This window comes from Pantherophis guttatus, chromosome 1 (genome assembly GCF_059756535.1).
Source record: "Pantherophis guttatus breed Tessera chromosome 1, ASM5975653v1, whole genome shotgun sequence".
NCBI lineage: Eukaryota > Metazoa > Chordata > Lepidosauria > Squamata > Colubridae > Pantherophis > Pantherophis guttatus.
The window spans coordinates 98,574,206-98,597,378 of NC_142063.1; the positions used below are offsets into that span (position 1 = coordinate 98,574,206).

The window sequence follows — 23,173 nt, forward strand, 5'->3', positions numbered from 1 at the left end:
TTTGTAAAAATATGGAACGCTTCACGAATTTGCGTGTCATCCTTGCGCAGGGGCCATGCTAATCTCTGTATCGTTCCAATTTTAGTATATGTGCTGCCGAAGCGAGCACCGCTAGAAATATATTTTATTGGCCGCCTATACTAGGGGAGGCTGCAAGCTCAGGGTAGTTTACTAATAAAACTGGTAAGCACAAAAAGTTAACTCAGATTGAGAAATGGTATAGAATTATTCAATATTGCTCATCAGTCTTCATTCAAAGTTCTCTAATAGTGTTCCTGTGCCTGACCTCTTTTTTCCCAGAGGAAAAGAAGGATTTTTATTCCTCTCCATGTGCGGAAGTGAACTGCTCCGGTAGGCTCAGGAATGGAGCTCCATTTTCTCCATCCTGCCAGAGTTCAGCTCTGCTCAGTAGACAGCTCTTTCAGCCAGCCCCCAGAGATGAGAGGGAGTCATTTCAACAGGCAGCAGCAGTTTGCAACATTCCCTACTGGCTTCCCCATTGACTATCTGGGAAAGCTGGCAGAGGAGATTACAAATAGCGATCACATGATTGTGGAGCACTTGGCCACAGGTCTACATGCAAACAGTTTGCCAAGCACTCAGATTGCAACTATGTGATTGCGAGGGGGAGGGGGGAGAGGAGAGCAGATGTTTTACGATGGCTGGAATTGCTTTATGGGCTGTTTAGTTCCTTTTCTGAGGTTGTTGTAACTTTGAGTGGTTTTTAAATGACCAAGTGTAAATCAAGATCTACTTGTATATCTAAAGAGGCAGGATAAATCTATACCTTTGACACCATCAAACAACATCTGCCTAGCCTAGATTCTTGGGAAGAACATAATAGGTGAATAAATATGCCAATAAATATCTGGGTGATTTTGTGACCAACTATAATAATAATTAGTTATGCAATAAAATAATGTTCACCAAAGTTACTTCTTGATCAAAAATGTATGTTCATTCTCTCAGATTTGTTAAGATCTATGTGTTCTTCCATATTTTCTTTTACAAAAGTCGGGATACCATTTCAATAAAAAGACACATTGAATCTCTATAATGGCTATTCCTGCTAGTTTTATCAGTGTCAGTTATATAGTCTACAAGTATTATAAATATTGAAATAAATTTAACAAATAATTATTAATGGACTAACACTGAATTTATATTTAATCTTTCTTGTAACGTTCACATTATTATTGTTTGCATAAAAGAATACATGCACTAAAATGTGAACAAAAATATTATTCTGAACACCTGTAACTGGTTCTCAGACTGTGAAGGAGCAGTTGCATAAATAATTCACAGTTTGAAGGTTTATCTTGTATAGTGAAAAGAACAGACTGTAAGAAAAAGGAGGAAGGCTGGGAGGAAAAGAGTGAGGAAGTCTCTGCCCCAATGTATACTGGACTTAAATATAAAGTGATAATTAAGAAAAATCCAGTTGCTGGAATTTTTGTATCACTACAGCACTCCTTTCATCTTAATAAAGCTAGCCAAAGAGAGGGGGATTTGTTTTTGGAACCTAATCCCTTTCAGATTAGGCAGCTGGCAAACACCTGACATACCTTTTAAAACACTCTATACTCTCTAGCTCTCACTTGGTTCAAACATTGTACTTTGCAACAAACCACACAATGACTTTCTCTTTCCTTTTATATATACAAGTCAATTAAAGCTTTAGTGCATTTGGGAAGCTGTTCAGTTTTTGCTTTTTAAAATATTGAATTATAATTTTAGATATTAGTGATAAAGTGCTATCATTTCATGTTTTAAATACTGCATACTTTGAACTACATCATTGGCTAATACAAATTAGTCATCCAGGTCATGGTTGTCCCAAAAGTGCTTTTTCAAAAGGCAATTGGACTTATTTTTTTCCTTGAAATTTATATGTTATAAATATTCGTTGTTGTTGTTAGTTGTGAAGTTGTGTCTGACCCATCGCGACCCCATGGACAACATTCCTCCAGGCCTTCCTGTCCTCTACCATCCTCTGGAGTCCGCTTACTGCTTCAGTGACTCCATCCAGCCATCTCATTCTTTGTCGCCCCGTTCTTCTTTTGCCCTCAATCTTTCCCAGCATTAGGCTCTTCTCCAGTTAATCCTTCCTTCTCATTAGGTGGCCAAAGTATTTGAGTGTTATAAATATAAGTATATATAAACCCATTTCATTCTTCTTTCAGGCACTGTTTCATGTATACAAAGTTATCTCATTTAATGTCAAAGAGTTTCATTTTTCATAATCAGTTTTATGTTTGTGAAGTTGTGTGTTCCTATGCTATGATAATTGAACATTTTTGTATAAATAGTATAAGCTTTTTTAAGCAGTTTGAATAAGGATATAAGCTGAAACTGGAATCATTTTTAATTAATTAAAGACTCTAACAGCGACTGTTCCAAAATCAGCATTGCTTGCCCTTTAATCAGAATGCATTGGACAATAAATGGTTCCCCCACAATCCCACTTTGCAGATGGTGATAAAAGCTTTAAGCTTGTTTGAAGCATGCTTCATGTATTTCTCCTCTATTGTTTTAACAGCTGTCATACTTGGCATACTCATTGCCTATTCAATTCGTGAAGGTGACAACATTTATTTTTGGAGTTAAAAATCCCCTCCTTTTAAGATTTAATTCCTAGGAAATAAAGTGTGACAAATACTGCTGTAAAAATATTGGCTTTATTAAATTCTCTGTAGTATGTTTCTGGCTTAAATTTCTTCAGTGGACTACTGTACTGTTTTTCTTTACTGTAATGTGAAATTTGCCAAGGCAGTATAGCTTCTCTATATAATGAGGAGCTGTTTTACCAATAAAGCATTCTTAGAGAATATAACCTGGAAAAACATGTGATATTATTTATAATGTGTCATTTGAATTTTGTGCAGTATTTGAATTTTGACATAGTAGAATTCTTTGGAAGTCAGATTTGTGTTATCTTTTGAAATCCATATTCCTAGTAGGGTGTTCCTTCTGTCAGTTTGAGGGATTCCTGGACCTGTTACTCTTCCTCTTTGCTATTAGTACTTATTTATATGCCTTTTAAAATACTAATTACTTGCTTTTATAGTTGCAAAAGAAATAATGATTTGGTTCAGGTTAATCCAGAAGAAGGCAAACGAGCAGTTACAACAGTGTTGAAAAGAAGAGATGGGTGCATTCTGAATTCTAGAGAATTAATTAATTCTTAATTCTGTTAATAATAGCTATATGGGTATTTATTTGGACAGTTAACCTAGATCAAGGTTGGTCTACTTGTGGCCTTTAAATGTCAAAGTTTTTCAGAAGTTATTTGCTATTGCCTACTTCTAGGGCTGAGAGAATGAGTGATTGGCCCAAAGTCACCTAGCTGACTTTGGGCCTAATGTTGGACTAGAATTCACAGTCTCCTGGTTTCTAATTTGGTATCTTAACCACAACATCAAACTGGCTCTCTATAAAAACTGCAGGGATTGTACAGGCCATCGCCAGGAGTCAACATTTACTAGAAGGCACACACACATATAGCTTTCCTTTCCCCATTATGTATGAAATTACATTGATTGCACAAAACCATACATTCCAAAGGAATATTTCTTTAGTAATCTTAGTAACCAATTAATTATAGCTGGGGGAACGAATGAGTTTTTATTTATGAGTTATCCTAGAAGAAGGGTGTCTACTATCGGCCTTTACTGTAAATGTCAATGAGCTATAGGCTCCCAATATCACATGCTAGCCATGACTGCAGGGAGATGAAACTCAGCAGAAAGAGCAACAGGTTGCCCACACCTGACCTAGAATGCATTTTATAGTTAATGATCTAAAGTTATTACTCCATATTTAAAGTGAGTGTTTCTGTTAAGAATGCAGCTGATTCTTTTGTAGAATATGTAGAAATTACAGTAGCTCACAGCATTCTGTGAATTCTATTAATTATTTCTTTTAGATATTCCTTTGTCTAAACATATTCAGCATAGATAGAAAAAATGCAGTGGAATTAGACTTAGCAAATAGTGATTATTTGTCGAGAATTTTTAAGAAATAGATTTGTAGACATATTAAGTATTGACACTATTAAATTATAACACAGTGTTCTTTTTATTTGTTATATAGCATTATGCCAGTATATACAGGCCTCTAAAGCCCAAGATGGTGGTGGCCGTTTCATTTCAAGTTCAGCAGAAGGTAAAAACCAGGAGGAAAAATAATCAAAACTCTGGTTCATATTTCTTTTCTAATATTTCTGTCCCTTGACCATCTGTGCCTTCTAGATTTTCCTTCACAGAATTGTTTTATAACGGATGATGGATTCCAGCCTTATAAAAACCAAATAAAATTAAAATTGATGCTATGTATATTTAAACTTTTTATTTAAGTTTTGCATCTTTTATCTACGTGTGCTTTTCCTAACTAATTTTAAAGTGGGAATTCGTTTTAAAACACAAATAAATATTTAAAATAAATGAAGTAGCTTATGTTGCATTTATATAAGGAAAAGCCCAACTAGATAATTATATGCAAGGCACTATCAATACTATAATTTCATTCTGCTTCCTCTTTCTTGCTAATCACTACTTTGCATTTCCTGCTTCTATTAAAAGGACTAAATTCAAATATTTCTTTACTTCCTAATTATGTTCTTTCTAGCATCTACATTAATAAAGTTTGAAAATACTGTGATTGATCACTTCTTTTTCAATTTTTCAGGTGAAAATTTTGAGCAAACTCCATTAAGACGCACATTCAAGTCCAAAGTTCTGGCTCGTTATCCAGAAAATGTAGAATGGAATCCTTTTGATCAGGATGCCGTGGGAATGGTTGGTAATTTTTATTTTACATCCCATTTTTTCTCTTGAATCAATGTGGTGTGGTACAGACTAAATTTTCTTTGTAAGTGCATCCCAAGGACATATCTGGTTGTATAATTCAGCTCTTAGTTTTTTTTTCACCTGCAAGTCATACTGAAGCACAAGAATCTAAATCGAACTGTAACTGGTCCTTCAACCAGAAAGTTGTTTAAATTAATGTTGTATTGGAGAGTCCAAAAATAATAGAGATGAATTTACACATGATGGGAAGTGAGTTTCAAGAAAAAAAGACGCAGACCTCCAAATATACACTATACTCATATATATATATCTATTAAACATTCACTACATTTTTCAGAATTGTATGCACCTCTGTATCATTTTCTGGATTCTGCTTCCACCCACATAAATATATATGCAATAAGACAAGAGTATAGCACAGGATGTCCAATATGATGGTGAACATAAACTTCAAACTACCTTCTATACCTACCTCATCCACTTATGCAGTACTTAAACTACAACTAAGATACAGAACATGTACCCTCTAGATTGCATATAGATTGTCAGCATTTGTTTTTCATCCCTTTGGGTTGTCCAAGAATTAGAACAGGACCAGAAATTTCTACTGTAGGTGTATTTAAGATATTGTTATTTCTTTTAATTTTAAATTAAAATTTAAATCCCATCTGTTTTTCAAGACGTTTTAATAAAATTAAATAATTATCTGTTAAATAACAACTTAAGAATGAACAGTCTTCCATAAAATAAAGTGAAATGAAATAAAGATTAATGTGAATAACATTCAGAATAAGAATTTTCAGAGTAGCTATACAGTTAAATCCACTTGTTCTAATATGTGGGAAATTAAATAGTACTAATAAATGTGTTGACCACAAATCTGTCTCTCTGTTTTAAGAGGAACAAGTGTCCATTTTCATTTCTCTTTATTTAATGATGGTTTGGAGACATTTTTTAAAATAATTGGAATGATTTTGGATTCAAGATCTTATTTCCACTGTTTGACATTTTAAGGAATATATAAGGCTGTAGATTTGATCAAAAGAGGTTGTTCATGGGAATATGAATGCGCTATTTGTCTACAACTCATTAAATCAGCCACCTCTCACTGATGAAACACAATCCTAATACAGTGCAGCATTTGTGCCCTTGTATGTTCCAAAGCACCTCTTCTGAATTGAATCTAGAGCATTGCACAGTCCTACTCCAAGTGAAATCTAATGGTTTTGAATCTGAGTTGCTCCTTTGTTTATTTGAATTATATTGGGTGTGGTTTTTATAACTTCTTTAGTATCTTTATTCCTCTTGCACTATATCTCACAGCATTTTGAAAGGTTTGGCTAATAAATTTGTGAGGGGGGTGGCAGGAGACTGCAAATGGGAATGAGGAGAGATATTCCATGAATATGAACCATAGGAAGAAACATAAGATACAAATCAATTTTAGCACTGAGAGTGAAAAATGTATTCAAGTAAGTGATATATAATCTTTTCTCCAACTTTCCTTTCTCTCTTGCCTAGCTATGTATGCCTAAGGGTCTGTCTTTCAAGACACAAGCTGATGCCAGAGAACCTCAGTTTCATTCATTCATCATTACACGTGAAGACGGATCACGGACATTTGGATTTTCTCTAACATTTTATGAGGAAGTTACTAGTAAACAAATCTGTAGCGCAATGCAGACATTGTATCTCATGCACAATGCGGAATATGATATTCTTCATGCTCCATCCACCAATGATAAAGATAACCTTAGCACTATAGAGGATTGTAATGGTACCTCTGTATCAAAACTACAGCGATTTAACTCATACGACATTAGTAGAGACACACTCTATGTCTCTAAGTGTATTTGTCTGATCACTCCAATGTCTTTCATGAAGGCATGTAGGAAAGTGCTTGAACAACTCCATCAAGCTGTAACTTCACCTCAGCCACCACCATTACCGTTGGAAAGCTTTATCTACAACATTCTATATGAAGTTCCTCTCCCTCCAGCAGGAAGATCTCTAAAGTTTTCAGGAGTTTATGGACCTATAATCTGCCAGAGGCCAAGCACCAATGAATTGCCATTATTTGATTTTCCAGTCAAAGATGTTTTTGAGTTACTTGGAGTGGAGAATATGCTTCAACTCTTCACCTGTGCTCTTTTGGAATTTCAGATACTGCTTTATTCACAACGTGAGTATAGCTTTTTTTAAATTGCAAATGATGGGAAAGTTTATAAAAATAACTACATTATTATTATTGTTATTGTATAGTCAGATGTTTAGACTGGATTTGACATTTTTATCCGCCTGTCAAGTCCTTCCCAAAGCTCTAGGATAGGCAGATGTTGTTTGATGATATTAAAGGTATCATCACAGAAGGTGAACTATTTTGTAATTGACTGGTGATGATTATTGTTGATCAGACAGTCAGCCAGATGTTTAGACTGGATTTGGCAATTTTATTCACCTTTTAAATTCTTCCCAAGGACTTGGGATAGGCAGATGTTATTGTTTGATGGTGTTAAATGTATTATCATAGGATGTAAGCTGTTCCAAGTAAAGCTGCCTTTTGCAATTGACTGATGATGATTTTGTCAATGCCAATTGTATTCAAGTGGTGTTACAGATGTTTTGGGATTACACTCAAGGTACCTATTACTATTGGTACTATCTTTGCTTTCTTATGCTACAGACATTCTTCTATTTACGGGGTGGGTGGGGGTGTTGTATTTTTTTATTTGTTCCAGTTCTGTCTTCTCTTCCATTGTCTCCGAGCACTACAGCGTCCACTATCCAGACTTTTTAATTTTTCTTATCAATAATTGTTAAGTCTGGGGTGCTTTGTGACAGGTGCTTGTCTGTTGGAATTCTAAAGTCCTAGGCAGGGCCGGATTTTCCTATAGGCTAACTAGGCTTCAGCCTAGGGCCTCAAGATCAAGAGGGGGCCTCAAGATCAAGAGGGGCCTACATTCAAATTTTTAGCAAAATTAAAATTACACTTTCACTATAGGTGAAAGGGCCTCATAAGTGGAATAGCCTAGGGCCTCTTTTCATCTAAATCCGGCCCTGGTCCTAGGTTACCTTAGTTTCTTCATTTAGTTCACTTTGTCTGTTTGGTAGTCCCACCAGTTCTTGCCTGTATGCAAATGGCATTTTTGCAGATATTTGGTGGTTATTATTATTATATTTTTATCTCATCTCTTCAATATATAATTCAAGTAGCGAACATACCTATAGTAATCCTCCTACCTGGTGCAAGCTAGGTGGCTAAGAGAGAGAGAGAGTAGCTAGCTTAAAGTCACTCAGCTGGCTTTCATGTCTAAGGCAGGCTTAGAATTCAGTCTCCTGGTTTCTCTAGGCCAGCATCTTAACCACTACACCAAACTGGTTCATCATTATGATACATTAACAATGTACTCTTCTTTTTTGTATTATAATAAAGATTTCAGTAGAAGAGTAAATGAGAGTATTTCTTTTAGGTAGATGCAATAAATAAATAAATAGGTGGGATGTGCAAAAATATTTGGAGGGGTTCTTCATTTTGACACCAGTCCTCATGAAAATGTTACTCTTTTGTCCCATATGCATACTTAGATATTATGAGATTCTGAAGCTTTTCCAAAGTTGTTTGAAAGTTGTGTATGTGTGTTTTCTATTTCTTAGTTTTGTTTTATTGGCTTTCAATAAATAAGTGGTCCCAAATGGGAAAGTGTAAAGTATGGTAATTTTATTTTTTGCCTTTTTTTACCAAACACAGAATAAAGACTTGAACTTAACTCTGAGCAGCTACTTAGAATATGTATATTTTATCATGCTTCACTTGTTTTAAAATCTTTTGAAAGGGAAAAGGCTGTTTTCTAAATTTCGAATTATCTAAAATAATTCAATAAAGTTTCAAAGATACAAAATATGGCTTTATTCCTTGCCCTGCTTCATGCTGAAGCAGAAAAAAATAAAACAGAAAAGTCTACCAAACCAATATAGTCATAATTTAAAAGCATGCAAACTAATTTTCTAAGCAAACATTTGCATAATAATGTGTTCATCTTGCTAGTTTCTGTAATGAAAAAGTATTTAACCAAATATATACCAGTATTGCACAATTGTTAACTTCTGTGCAAATGTCTTCAGATAATATTTGGCTGTTGTTATAATGTTGTATTGTACTGCTTTATCAAAGTCTCAGCCAGTAGCAACACCTGGGAAATCCCCAGGGAGTACCAGGGCTATAGCTCGGCTGGGAAGTTGAAAAAACATTTCAGAAGAAAGTTATGTCTAATGATTTCCATATTATTATCAATAAACATGTTCTTAAAAGTGATATGTTGAGAATGCTACATCGGAAATGCTGTTGCTAGCCTCATACAGTACAAAACTGTGATTGTCTAGTTTGCAGTTTAGTATGTTGTATGAACCTAGAGAATAGGTTTAATTCAGTAGACCTTGATTCAGTTAACTAGGGTAACATTGATTGTAACTTATATGGGGCTTAGAGACTTGCTGGTAAAACTTAAAATAGTTGTTGTTTGTATGTACTATGTTTGAAACATATCTACATCTCATACGTATTCTATAAAATTATTGTGCTGAACTGTTAATTTGGCATATTATGGCAGGAATGATGGAGAAGAGAAGGAGGAAGGAAGGATGCTAAAATGCTGGTCTTGGAGTAAGGAAACCCAAATTCTACTTCTCACTTAGGCATGGACGTTGGATGACTCCCTCTCCCAGTTTCCCGGTCTTAGATTGGGAAATTAAAAACACTTCTCTTGCACTGGATTTAGCATATTGGACTTTGGTCCATAACCTACAGTGAAGAGGCATTTATCCTGCAGTGAATTGATTTAGTCTGATTCCAGCAGTAGTTGTAAAAATTTTGGAATTGGCCTAGAGATAGAATGGGAAGAATTAATTGCCACTTCAGTTCTGAGTTCAATTCAAGGTTCTGGTTTTGACCTTTAAAGCCCATCGTGGCATGCTGATGTTCAGAAAGTCCCTCAAGAACTGGCTTTATCATCTGACTTGGGGATTCCGGGGTAAAATATTTTATTGGCTGCATCACAGTGGTTGATTCACTCTTTTCTGTGCCTTGTGATTTTATTTTTTAATGATGACGGCTTTATACTTCTAATAATGATTGTTTCATGTATTTATTATTTTAATTGATTGTTCTACACTGGCAGTCTCCAACCTTTCCAGTTTGGTGGACGGACGGGGGAGGGGGGGATGGTTCCATATGAGGGACAGGTGCACATATCAGCACACGCAAAGCCATGGAATTTTGTGCACGAGCATGAGCACCTGCTGCTTGTGCAAATGGAGCTGTGCACACAAGTGGGAGCACGTGCCACTCATGCAAGTAGAACTACGCCACACCTCCTCTCTTGCCCACCGCTTGCACAGCCTGGTTTGGGAACCCCTGTTGTACACTACCCAGGGTCACTTTTTGTGAGATGGGCAACCATATAAATGTGATAAATAAATAAGCTCTCTCCCCCTGCCCCCCCAATAATCGTAATATATAGTAATATATTAGATCGGAACGTGAAACTATTAGGAGAATATTTTAAATGTGATGTTTTATTATTTATGCTGATTAGCTTTTTAAGATTGGAGGTTGTTGGCTTTATTTGGATTGTGTAGCATAAAAATTATATTAAAGTTAATCTTTAGGAACTAAAGGTAGTTAAATAAAGTATAGTCAGGACTGATTACTGAACCTACAATTACTAAAGACATACAGTGCTTCAATGTTGAATGAAAGTTCCTGCTAAACTCAGGAATATTTTGCAAAATTCTGTATATTTAAATATTTTAACTCTTCAGGTTTTCAATGTCTTATGAATAAAGGCAGATGATTTTTATGGTTGTTTTTAAAAACTACCTTGACAAAATTTCTCCTTGCATTGGCTAATTACTTCTGGAAGCTATATTATATTTGCAATCTTTTACTAATAGATAACAGCATGCTGCATCAGGTAACTAGATAATACCTGAATAGAAGTCTACGACACAGATTTGCTTACTGAAAATTAAATCCCACAAAGGTCATTAGATACTGAATTAATAACCATTAGAGAAAAAAATATTGATAGAAATCACTGAGTTTTCCAATTATGTCTTTATTAAAATATTCAAATTGAACTTAGTATCATTTGGGGGGGGTTCAAAGCAAAATGTAGTTTTCTCCTTTTTCAGATTTCTTCTTCTACATATGCTAAATATATATTAAGATTTGAGAATAATATTTCAGGACCAGTGTTTATTGGTGAATCTGCTATGGCTGTATTTGTTCTAAATTGTTATCCAGGGAATGCATAATGACAAATGTAGTATAGTGACAATATATCAGCAAGGTACATGTATTCAGGTACTGCGTCGCAAGAGGCAAGAGGTGCCTCAGCTGTCACATATATTCCATGGCTACAATACTGCAATTGTGAATGCCAATTCTTGCTGTGTTTCTTGCATTAATTGCATGTAAGCTTTCAAATCTGCATTTGACCTAAATGTAAATATTAATTGCATTCATAGTTTCACATCTCTGTCTATATGTATTGGAATTGTTTTTAATCACCTACTTCCTCTCCCAGTTTAGAGCACAGTATGCAGCTTTCTAGCAGTTCCGAGAAATAACTGTTGAGCTAGATGAAGAAATTGTTTCTATTTTAAAATTTCTTGTCTCAACAATGTTCTGCTCTTTTACAGTGCTTAGCAGAGTTTTAGCTGCTCCAATCATGATTTCCAGCTATCAGATTCTTTCACCCAGGTCATACAGAATCCAAGCCAATGAAATAGTTTCACCAGTAGAGTGATAATACTATAGATTTCAAACATATTCTGCTGGGTAGCAACAGAAAGTTTAGTTGTTCCCTCCCTCAAGATCTTACTTCTATGTATGTTGAACTCAAATAATGTCATTAGAACCTGTGATACATGCATTGTGATTGATCACATTTCTGAGTGGTGAGTGGTGAGAGCCTACAGTAGTTAAGCTATGTGAACATATGATGATTATGTGGATTAAAATAAAGGACGTTCTTAAGATTAGTACAATGATATTATGAATAGGCTTTATGAATATTGTAATTGAAACACTTTAATTATTTCATGTAGTATTAAAAAAAAAACCCAGGGGGTATGATTTAATCCACTGAAATTACAATACCTCATAGCAGATTCTGTGGATTTGACAAAACCTTTATCCCTTCACCCTGCTGGTATACTTGCAATACAATAGGTGTTAAGAGAAATAAAAGATTATCTGTCTCTGTTCAAAGCAAGCGAATATAAAAATGACATCCTTCATTCTATGCAGTGTTTTAAAGAAAAATATGTATTTTCATATTTATAATTTGGATTATAAAATAATATGTATATTATACATACATACATAGTGCGTAGACATATAAAATACATATTTTATTTCATATTTAGTCTCTATTCTTAAACAACTTTAATATTTATTTTTTTAATAACAATTCAATCTATCTTTTTTGCATTTTCATTCTAGTTGTTCCCTAGTATTCAGTGAATAAAGGCTCTAAGTTTATGCCATCAAATTTTGAGGATAATTTTCAAGGGATTGTTTTCAATTGATCTGCTTTTTTAGATTACCAGAGACTGATGACTGTGGCAGAGACAATCACAGCACTGATGTTTCCATTCCAATGGCAGCATGTCTATGTTCCCATACTTCCGGCCTCTCTCCTACATTTTCTAGATGCTCCTGTCCCATATTTAATGGGATTGCACTCTAATGGGCTTGATGACCGGTCTAAACTGGAGCTCCCTCAAGAGGTGAGAAAAATTTTATGAAGCTTAATTTCACTGCTTGTTCAAAGTTAAAAAAAAAGAAAAAAAAGAATGCTGAATTCATTTCAAATCTATTCTTGCTGTGCACATGAGTCCTTAGAAGAAGAGTGATAGTTTACTAAGGAAGGAAATGCCTTGTAACCAGAATCACCACTCATTTATTCTTTCCTCAACCTCTTCAAAGTCTCATTATTTGCTTAATAGGACAACCACTGTTATGATTGGCCTATCGCTTATCAATATATCAGGAGCAATTAAAATTTCTTCTGCTTTCTGTTGCTCTAAATAGATGGAGGGAAAAAACAGCCAGACAGTATATTGCTGCCATTATACAATTGGAAATCACTGTGGAGAGGCTGAAGTGGGAATACTTAAATGTTTTTGCAACAAGGGAAATATCTATTTTTATACTGAGTATGGAATACCTGTGATCCTTTAGACCAGTGGTCCTCAGTGTGGGCCATATTTTTAGATATAATTATAATAATCATATCAAGCTAGTCACAGAGGAATATGATGCTTGGGGGAGGCATAAGAAAAAAAAAGGTTGTATTGTTTTACATTATTTTTATTATTAAATTTCCATGTCTTTCACTAAATAAAGATATAATATGCCTATTTCAAATAGGTGCTGCTAAATATTTAACCTCTGCTTGTGATTACTCTTATCTCTCTTCCTACTTTAATTTTTAGGCAAATTTGTGTTTTGTGGATATAGACAACCATTATGTTGAGTTGCCAGAAGACTTGCCTCAATTTCCAAATAAACTTGAATTCATTCAGGAAGTCTCTGAAGTACTTATGGCTTTTGGGATTCCACCTGAGGGAAACCTACATTGCAATGAAAGTGCCTCCAAGATGATGAAAAGTCTCAGGACCTGTGACATAGTCTCTGATAAGAGAAATGGCAACATAGGAGGACCAACTATGAATTCTTATGAACTACTGAAAGAAAATGAAACCCTAGCAAGACTGCAAGCGCTTGTTAAAAGAACAGGAGTTAGTCTAGAAAAGGTAAATTGCATAATAGTTACGGGAGTTCTGTTACAGTACATGCATGATTAATGTAGGATGGTTTGGAAATTTTATCTTGAACTAACAGCAAGATCCTTGGTGGTCATATGAATGTTTTAAATCAATCAGTCAATCCCTGGGCAGGGAGTCAGAAAAGCAAGTTGATTATGGTGACAAGGGAGACAAAGTCCTGCTCATGTTGTACTGTATATGTGTTGACATCGCCCATATGCACAAAGGCAAAGCTTTGATCACCCAGCTGCAATTGCTGCCTTGCTTTTTTTTTTTTTTTACCCACCCTCTCCCCCATGGACATTGCTGACTAATTAGCTTTATTCCCAGTCCACCTATATACTATCTACTAAACTTAAAAGCTTGCTACCTACAAAGATAATAATGAGATTGTTTCATTAATTTGGTAAGCATTTTCTCACCGAGTTTTCAGGGTGTTTTCCTCCTAATTTTTGTTCCAATTTGTCAGTGGTTAGATACCAGTTAACTATTTCTTAGATGTGGACACAAAAAAAGAGTGCTTTTCTGATATCTCAATTTTCCCCTTTTATTTCTTCATTATACTATTAAGGAGTAAAGACAATCTGTTTAACACTAATAACAGCATATTTTGGTACTAAATAACCTTTGGTATAATTGATAATGTATGCTGTAAATAGCCTATGCATTCTCTTCCGTTAGAAGGTTTATGTGGAATAATGATTGGTAGCTGGCTACTAAATATGCCAAATATGACTGTTTTCATCTTCTTTTTTTTAAAGGCAAATAAGTAAAATCTGATTAAGTCAGGAAAAAAAAGTGTCACAAAATATTTTAGAAAAAAGTATGAATGATAAAAACATTTTAATAGAAAAAGACAATTCAAAATTTAAGATGACCCCCCTCCCTCCAAAGGAAAAGAAATCAGAAAAAAATTAGAGACAGTCTATACCAGTCTATCCATCTTGTTAGTCTAATGTTTCCAACTCCAGTTGAAACTTATCTTGGAGATTTTCGTCCACATAGTACAACTTACTTTTATATTTGCGGGGATATCCGTGGATAAAAGGTAGCGGGGCAAACAACAATGCAGAAACTAACGATGTCAACAACATATACAGAAAACCTTTACAAAATGTTCTACAGATGGCATTTGCCACCAGCAAGAACGGTAAAGATGTTCCAAAACATATTGCCAAAGTGCTGGAAATGTAATCAGATACCAGGTTCCTATTACCATATGTGGTGGACCTGTCTGATGGCGAAAAAATATTGGTTAAAGATAAAAAGGTGGTTAGAAGAAATGACAACACAACAAATAGATTTAAAACCGGAATTGTTCTTACTAGGTATATTACCAGGAAAATATAATAAAAGAATTACATATTTAATATTACATATGATAACGGCAGCGAGAATTATGTACGCACAAAATTGGAAAAATGAAAATACACCTATAGATAAAAATGTAATAAAGAAAATATTAGACTGTGCCAAAATGGACAGGTTAACTATGAAAATTAAGGATAAAGAGGAAACAATACTATTTAACTTGGGACCTATTTTATAAATGGTTAGAAAATAGAAGCAGAAGTTAGTAATTTATAAATTAAGGACGATTAATAAAATAAAAGTAAATATATATATAAGCAATATTATCACTGGATTATACTTGATTATAGATTAACTTGTATAGGGTGATTATATTGTATGTATTATGAGAATAATGGTTATAATTATGGTGTGTATAAAACTATGTGTATTTAAAAGAGATTTGATACAGCACACTGCCGTTGCAGAAATGGAAATGTTATGTATAACAAAGGAAAATGTATAATAAAAATAATTAAAAAAAAACAAAGCACATGACATGTCATCATACAAATGCCACAATTTACATACTTGGATCAGATATCAGGATAATTTAAAGAAAGGGGCCAGGCCAGGACAAAAATTTGAATTGATGCTACTGATTTAAATTGCTTGCCTATAATATGTGGTTCCTGGTATCAACTAACCTCTGTCACATATTCTCACATACTCAAACATAGACACATTTTTCTTCCCTCCTCCTAGCAGGAATATGAGTCTGAGGATCTAAATAATTTGTAAAGACAATTTCCCTTGGACTCTATTTTTAATCACGTATATAAAGTGCTAATCTATTGTATTTAGATGCAGTTACTTTATATTTTGCCTAGCAATAAAACAATGGAGTACTATCTGGCAAAGCTCTTGACATTTCAGTTTAAGTAGCACTAATACATTTTGATTCCTCAAGATAGTAAAGCTAACCACTATATGAGCATTTCTTTGCTTAAAGGTTGAACTTCGAGAAGATATGAGTAGCAAGAAGGATCTGAAAATGCAATGTGATGAAGAAGAATTAAAGATTTACCAGCTCAACATTCAAATACGGGAAGTTTTTGCAAATCGTTTCACTCAGATGTTTGCAGATTATGAAGTATTTGTTATTCAGCCCAGTCAGGACAAAGAGTCATGGTTTACCAATAGAGAACAGATGCAGAACTTTGATAAAGTGAGTATGAAAAAATATATTCTTAAAATGAGGAAGAGAATTTATACAAGTTCACGACAAGTGTCTATATACTATAGCTTGTAAAAGTGGAAATAAGAGATCTGAAATGGGGCACAGAAAGATTATTTAAAAAATTATTGAGAACAACCATTAGTACATTTAATTTTCATAAGATTCATGTGATAAATTGTGTGTGGCTATGCCCTAGTGCCACGTAATGGGGTGAGTTCTCGTTAATTGTCTGGCTCTTCAACTTTGAAACGAAGATGAGCACCTCCCCCTAGAGTCGGGAACGACTAGCACATATGAGCGAAGGGAACCTTTACCTTTACCTTTATGCCTTATGAACAATAAGAAATGGTGATTATTCAGATGAATCAAAATCAATATATTTCTACAAATTATAGCTCAGTTACAATATTTTGTTTCTTTCTGATACCACTCATGATAGTAGATATATTACTAAGATTTGAGGAAAATATACTTATTTAATGGCTATATCTGCTGTAATATATTTGCTGTATTATTTGTCAAGGCCACATTCAGAAGGCTTATATGAGAACATGATGGCTTAAAGTATTTTTCTTCCACTAGTAATTCCCTTCTTCTTTGTATATTGTTTTGTCAATTCCTGAAATGTCACAACATTTTAAAGGAAGATATGCTTTCACTTACTGCTTGAATATCTTTTGATCAAGGATGTACAGTATATAAGATTCATGTTTGAAATCTTTGAGAGTCAGTGCTTACTAACTAAATGACTAAAGATCTGATTTCATTTGAAGTAGTTTTTCTGTATGTATAGTTTGGTACAGGAATTCTTCCAGAAAAATAGAAAAGTGCAGATATATTGTTATAATTTCCATTAATTAAAAATTGATCAAGTACAATAATTGAATCCTATAGTATAATTGTTTCCAAATGTTTACTATTTTTGTTACTTCCTTTTTATGCATTCAACTTTTCCTTAAAATTATACAATTTTAGCAGTTGGAAAAACATAGAATCTTTAGTGTTTTTCAGAATGTGTTGTATTAGAATATGATAAAATAGAAAATAACTTCAGATGAATGAAAGCATTCATGTCATTTTTAAAAAGCAATTACAATGTAAGGAAACATAAATACAGCTTCTTTCATTTTATTAGGCATCCTTCTTGTCTGATCAGCCTGAACCTTATTTGCCATTCCTCTCAAGATTTTTGGAAACGCAGATGTTTGCTTCTTTTATTGACAACAAGATTATGTGTCACGATGGAGAGGATAAAGATCCTATCTTGAGAGTGTTTGATTTTAGAGTTGATAAAATAAGATTGTTAAATGTTCGAACACCAACTTTGCGCACATCCATGTATCAAAAATGCAGTACCATTGATGAAGCTGGTAAGAGTTGCAAATTTTAATTCTATTTAAATAAATGTAAGAGGTACAGGACACTAATTATATACTAATAAAACTTAGCTACTACTCACATGTTTAGTTTAGTTTAGTTTAGTTTATTAAACTTCTATACTGCCCTTCTCCCAAAGGACTCAGGGGGGTGTACAGCCATGTTAAAACACACATAAACTCACAAAATTAAAAGACAATTTAAAACAAATATATAAAATTTGGTCCACAAAGTTAAAACTTGACAAACAACCCAATTTAAAATTCATATTCTAAGCCAGCCCGGCCTGTTGGAACAAAGGCACGGTGAAAGATACGAAGGTCGGGGATCATACGAACTTCCAGGGGCAGGTCATTCCAGAGGGCAGGTGTCCCCACAAAGAAGGTTCTCCCCTTGGGTTTTGCCAGTCGGCATTGTTTGGCCAACGGCACCCTGAGGAGTCCCTCTCTGGGAGCGTATTGGCCGGTGGGAGGCTACCAGTGGCAGAAGGCGATCTCGTACATACCCAGATCCTAAGCCATGGAGCGCTTTAAAGGTGGTAACCAGCACCTTGAATCGCACCCGGAAAACCACCGGGAGCCAGTGCAGCTCATGCAGGAGAGGTGTTACATGGGTGCACCGTGTCGCACCCATAATTACCCACGCAGCCGCATTCTGGACCAGTTGGAGCCTCTAGGTGCTCTTCAAGGGGAGTCCCATGTAGAGAGCATTACAGTAGTCCAGACGTGACATGACGAGGGCGTGAGTGACCGTGCGTAAGGCGTCCCGGTCCAGAAAGGGACGCAACTGGTAAATCAGGTGAAATCAGGAACCAAGCTCCCCTGGCCACAGCCGTCATATGGTCTTCTAAAGACAGCCGGGCATCCAGGAGAACACCCAAGTTGCGAGACCTCTCTGAGAGGCTCAGGATCTCACCCCCAATAGTCAGCAATGGAGCTAGCTGGCTATATCGGGACGCTGGAAACCATGTGTATCTAAAATACAACTGCAGCAGCATTTTTAAATGATAAATTGGATAAGCAAGACTTGAAGAGTTTAGGGAGGAAAATAAAAATTAAAAAAAACAGGTAACTAAAGAAAATGTACCTAAAACTAATTTACATCTATATCATATATATCTTTGTAGTTATTCTGCTGGAGGTTCCTTGAATAGATGTCTTTATCCACTTACAGAACAATTATTAATTTTATCAAAATTGTTATCACAGCCTCTCATTATTTATTATTTGCATACAGTACTTTCTCTTCCTGCAGTCACTATGTATTATTTCATTATTTCCTTTCTATGATACATTTTAATTATCCATGACCATCAAATAGTTGTTCTATATCCAGAAGCCATCACAACCTTTATATCCTTCAGTAAAACTCTCAATATTTCATCATGAATAATGAAGTCAGTCGTGCTTTTAGATTTCTTTCATTTCTTTTCCATATAGAGACATGAATAGGCTAATTATTAAACCATGTTTTTGAAACAAATAGACTTTGTCTAAACAACTATTCACAAAAATCACTATTTTCATTTGTTCTTAGTCTCAGCCCAGTCAATTTTTCTGTAGTCTCTTGCCTAATCTCAAAGTAAAGTATTTTTTTATCCTGGATAATATTCATTCAGAATGTTGCATAGTTTCCTCTAAAAGCTTACTCTGGATCTACCGTTATCACTATTTTTTGGAATGTAATGTAGGTTTCACAAGCTTATGGATTTCTACTCTCTTATGCACCCACAACATCCTAGATGACACTAGTTCATACTTTATGATTTTGTGAAAACTTTATGAAAATGTTTCCCTTCTCATTGAAGAAGCTTCTTTAGTTAGAACTGAGGAAGTTTCTTCGATGAGAAGCAAAATGTTCTCAAAGAAAAAAAAGACAAGAAAATCTAGTTGCCTTTTAATGAAAGCACTTTTGGGACATACATTCCAAATCATAATTTTCAATAAAAATAAGCCATGCAATTATTACCAGTATGCCCACATTATGATATACTATGTCAGAATCTGTAATTTGTAATCTGTGCAAGCCAATCTTCTGTTGCCCATTTTCTACTAACGATACATAGTGTAATGACATAGAATCAGGATGCAAACAAATTATCAAACAGTTGAGAAAATGGTGTCGGGTCAAAGAGCCTTGGTAGTACAGTGGTTTAAGGCACCCTGTTATTAAGCTGGTTATTAAGACCAGCTGCCTGCAATTACTGCAGGGTTCAAATCTCGCCAAGGCTCAAGGTTGACTCAGCCTTCCATCCTTTCTAAGGTAGGTAAATTGAGGACCCAGTTGTGGGGGCAATAAGCTGACTTTGTATAAATATACAAAAGGATGAAGGCTATTGCTGAGCACATTGTAAGCCGTCCTGAGTCTTCGGAGAAGGGCGGCATATAAATCAATTTTTTTAAAAAAAAGTGTTTTAATGAGCTACTGCATGCAATATAGTTGTATTGAGACACTCCTTTTTATGTATTTGTGCAGAATATGTATTTCTAGCATAATGTCCTAATTCATATTTTAGGATTCAGATTTTCATTCTTTTATTTAACAATTTAACATCAGCTATGCTAAATAATAATATGATTCAATGTTTTATTCCCCCCCTCCGTCCCCAGAAAAAGCTATTGAGTTAAGACTGGCAAAAATAGACCATACTGCAGTCCTTCCTCATTTATTAGATATGAAGATTGGACAAGGAAAATATGAACCTGGCTTTTTCCCCAAGCTACAATCTGATGTACTTTCAACAGGGCCAGCAAGCAATAAGTGAGTATAGTTTTGCTGTATTAATATGACATAAGTGACTGAATCAGCTTCTCCCTCAGAAAAGTGACTTGCAGTAATTCAGTGTGTTGATGTGGGGGATGTCGTCTTGATTCCCAGGAGGGATGGACTGCATTCCAGATGGCAAAGAAGCTGTAAAGCATGGAAAATTTGGACAGGAGAAAGACTTAAGAAGGCTCCTCCCTAACAATTCCCAGAGTACATCTATAGTGTTGCAAATAGTTGCTTTCATTTGGCAAGTCTATAAGTGAAGAACAATAAAAGAAACTTCCCAGAACTAGCTCCACAATAAAGGAAACTCCCCAGAAGTAACTCCACGGGTCTTTCTTGATTCTTAGGACCTGACAATCAATAGTATATGATCATCTGTATCCTGGTGAAAAGCCAATTATGAAACCCTGTGGTCACTGCAAAGGTGCCTGGGGAATGCTGAGTTCCTTCTATGTTTTTCCCTTCCGGAGGAAAATTCTCAGACTTTCTCCCTCCTTTAGTATTGCCATAAGGTGAAAAAAAAAATAAAGAACAGACTCTTCTGGAGTCTGTATAGAATTTTAGTTGCTGTTTCACAGTTGAGTAGAAGAGTTTATTCTCTGTCAACTGGCTTTGCTATCTGAATGATACAGCTGATGAGGAAAAGTTTTACCCCAAGTCAGTTTTGGAAAAAAATCAACTCTCCTGTTCTCTTTCTCTGACGTCACAGTAGTCATCACAATTCATTTGACCCAGTTAAGTGTGTTATGCAAATACAGACCTTGTCTACAAAATGAAATGTTTATTAATTAAAATGTAAAATGTAATTAAAGTAGATTTTTAAAAAAAACATTTAGGCTTTCACTAGGCAAAAAGCAAACAAAGCAGATTAGCAAGTCTCATTCACTGTAAAAGTTATACAATAGCAATCATCTCACAATCAAGCATATTTCATTTTTATATGGATGAACAAAAAAAAAATTATTTTATTTTCTCCCATGTGTTTGACTCTTGTAGTTCCACACCATAGTTTTCACTCTTATTAGCATACTTGGTGCTGATGTCATGTTGGCAATTAAACTGTATTATTATTAGCACTTCCAGTTAGAGATGAACATACTTGACCTTATTTATCTAGTGTATCTAAAGAATACAATTTTTGATTTTCTAGATGGACCAAACGCAATGCACCTGCACAGTGGAGGAGGAAAGACAGACAGAAACAGCATACAGAGCACCTGCGTCTTGATAATGATCAGAGAGAGGTAAAAACTGTTTCTATAAACATTTTCTATAAATAGTAGTGTAATTTTCCTGATTTTGTTCTACCAAAAGAAAGGAAAAAGCATTCCAAATCTTTAAAGCTATGTCTATTTATTCAGGAGAATAGTTGACATTTGGCTTTGATTCCATACAAAAAAAATTAAGGGAAATTATTACACACTGTTAATGAATGTGGCATCTTTGGTTCAGCTTTTGGTAGCTGTAATTTATGGGGGACGCCATCTTTACTTGGAGAGATGGCTCATATTTTCAGGAACCTTGAAAGCAGTACCAGAGCTTATGGTAGGATCAATAATTTCAAAGGTGGGAATAAAGCAGAATGTGACCCACAATATGAGGGATGGTGAGGCTGTGAAGGAGTGAGAGAAGCCAATCCAAAATAAAACCCAGAAGATGGCAATGGCAACTCTCTTACACATGGATGAAAATTATTTAGGAAACTCTGTAGACATGACTAATATTTAGACAAGTTTCTGTGCCAGATCCTAAAACCCATAGATCAGAAGGCACTCCTCTTACTGGGGAAAACCAATGAACTTTCTGACAGGATCTGGTGATGTGAACTGGATAAACACAGCAGTGCAAATAGAGTCTTGCAAAGACAATTCTTTATTCATTGTTCATTGCCAATATCTACATCAACCAACATAAACATAGTCTCTATATGCAGCCATCGCTAATGGGCAAAATAAAATTGATTACATAATAGGAAACAGAAAAAAGGAAAGTGCAGGGTGTTTCCAGAATATCCAGATGCAAGAGAATGTGCAAATTACCTAATCATTTCATTAATGTCATTATTTGCTCACATAAGCAGTGAAAAATTAAGTAATACATGGAATGAGAAATGCCAAATGGACAGGTTTTAGAAAAGGCAAAGGGACATGAAAGGATAAATAACATAAAATGGATATGAAGAGAGCAAGAGAATGTAAAGAGCTCTTCGTTTGCTTTCTTGTGTTCAGCCAGCCCTTGATTGTATAAATCATATTAGAATGTGGTTTATATAATACACAAGAAGCTACAGAAAAAAGAGGTTGAAGAAACAAGGTGGTTCAGAATAGGAAAGGGAGCTAGAAAAATAAGTGTGTGGTCCTTATTTCTACTTATGTAACATAAAGTATTACAATCAGTAATCTACAGGTGATTACTAAGAAACCAGAGGTTATGTTCATTCTGATTGCTCTCTGAAACAATGATCAGTAACCATATGCTTACATATTTGAGGCATTTTTTTTACCAGCAGGATTTATTTATTTAGCGTATGGTTGGTCACATACAGTATTAAAACACTTCATTTTTACAGGTTAAAAACAATTAAAACAATAAAAAAACAGTAAGAAAACCTAAAAGGAAAACAGAAATAACATTTCAAAGTTTAATGTCGAGTTTGGAGATCCAGTCAGTAGCTGCCGTTGTTATGCAGAGGAAGTCCCTAGAATCTCCTGGATACCTTCTGTTAGGGCATTCCCTCACTATATGCTGGATGGTCTGTCGAGGGGCCCCGCAATCACATTGTGCTGAAGGTGTCTTTCCCCATTTATACAGGGAGTCAGCACACACCCCATTTTTTTTTTCCAGCAGGATGATGGAC

General features: G+C 35.0%; 1 protein-coding gene and 1 non-coding gene across 6 annotated transcripts in view; one reads left to right on the top strand and one right to left on the bottom strand.

The window, feature by feature from the left end:
- The window catches only part of DENND5A (DENN domain containing 5A), a 77,122-nt gene that overhangs the window by 11,822 nt on the left and 42,127 nt on the right, over positions 1 to 23,173 (top strand). For 3 of the 5 annotated variants that reach the window (XM_034417053.3, XM_034417055.3, XM_034417057.3), the window contains exons 2-10: positions 4,093 to 4,164; positions 4,687 to 4,796; positions 6,330 to 6,990; positions 12,412 to 12,599; positions 13,308 to 13,628; positions 15,943 to 16,158; positions 17,306 to 17,540; positions 20,157 to 20,307; positions 21,467 to 21,560. In XM_034417053.3, coding sequence (XP_034272944.1) covers positions 4,093 to 4,164; positions 4,687 to 4,796; positions 6,330 to 6,990; positions 12,412 to 12,599; positions 13,308 to 13,628; positions 15,943 to 16,158; positions 17,306 to 17,540; positions 20,157 to 20,307; positions 21,467 to 21,560 — 2,048 coding nt within the window. The remainder of the gene's footprint in view (positions 1 to 4,092; positions 4,165 to 4,686; positions 4,797 to 6,329; positions 6,991 to 12,411; positions 12,600 to 13,307; positions 13,629 to 15,942; positions 16,159 to 17,305; positions 17,541 to 20,156; positions 20,308 to 21,466; positions 21,561 to 23,173) is intronic. The other 2 variants (XM_034417054.3, XM_034417056.3) reach the window with 1 other exon arrangement.
- LOC117666199 (U6 spliceosomal RNA) lies at positions 6 to 109 on the bottom strand. Its single transcript, XR_004591675.2, has one exon. It is a non-coding gene; the product is annotated as a U6 spliceosomal RNA (small nuclear RNA).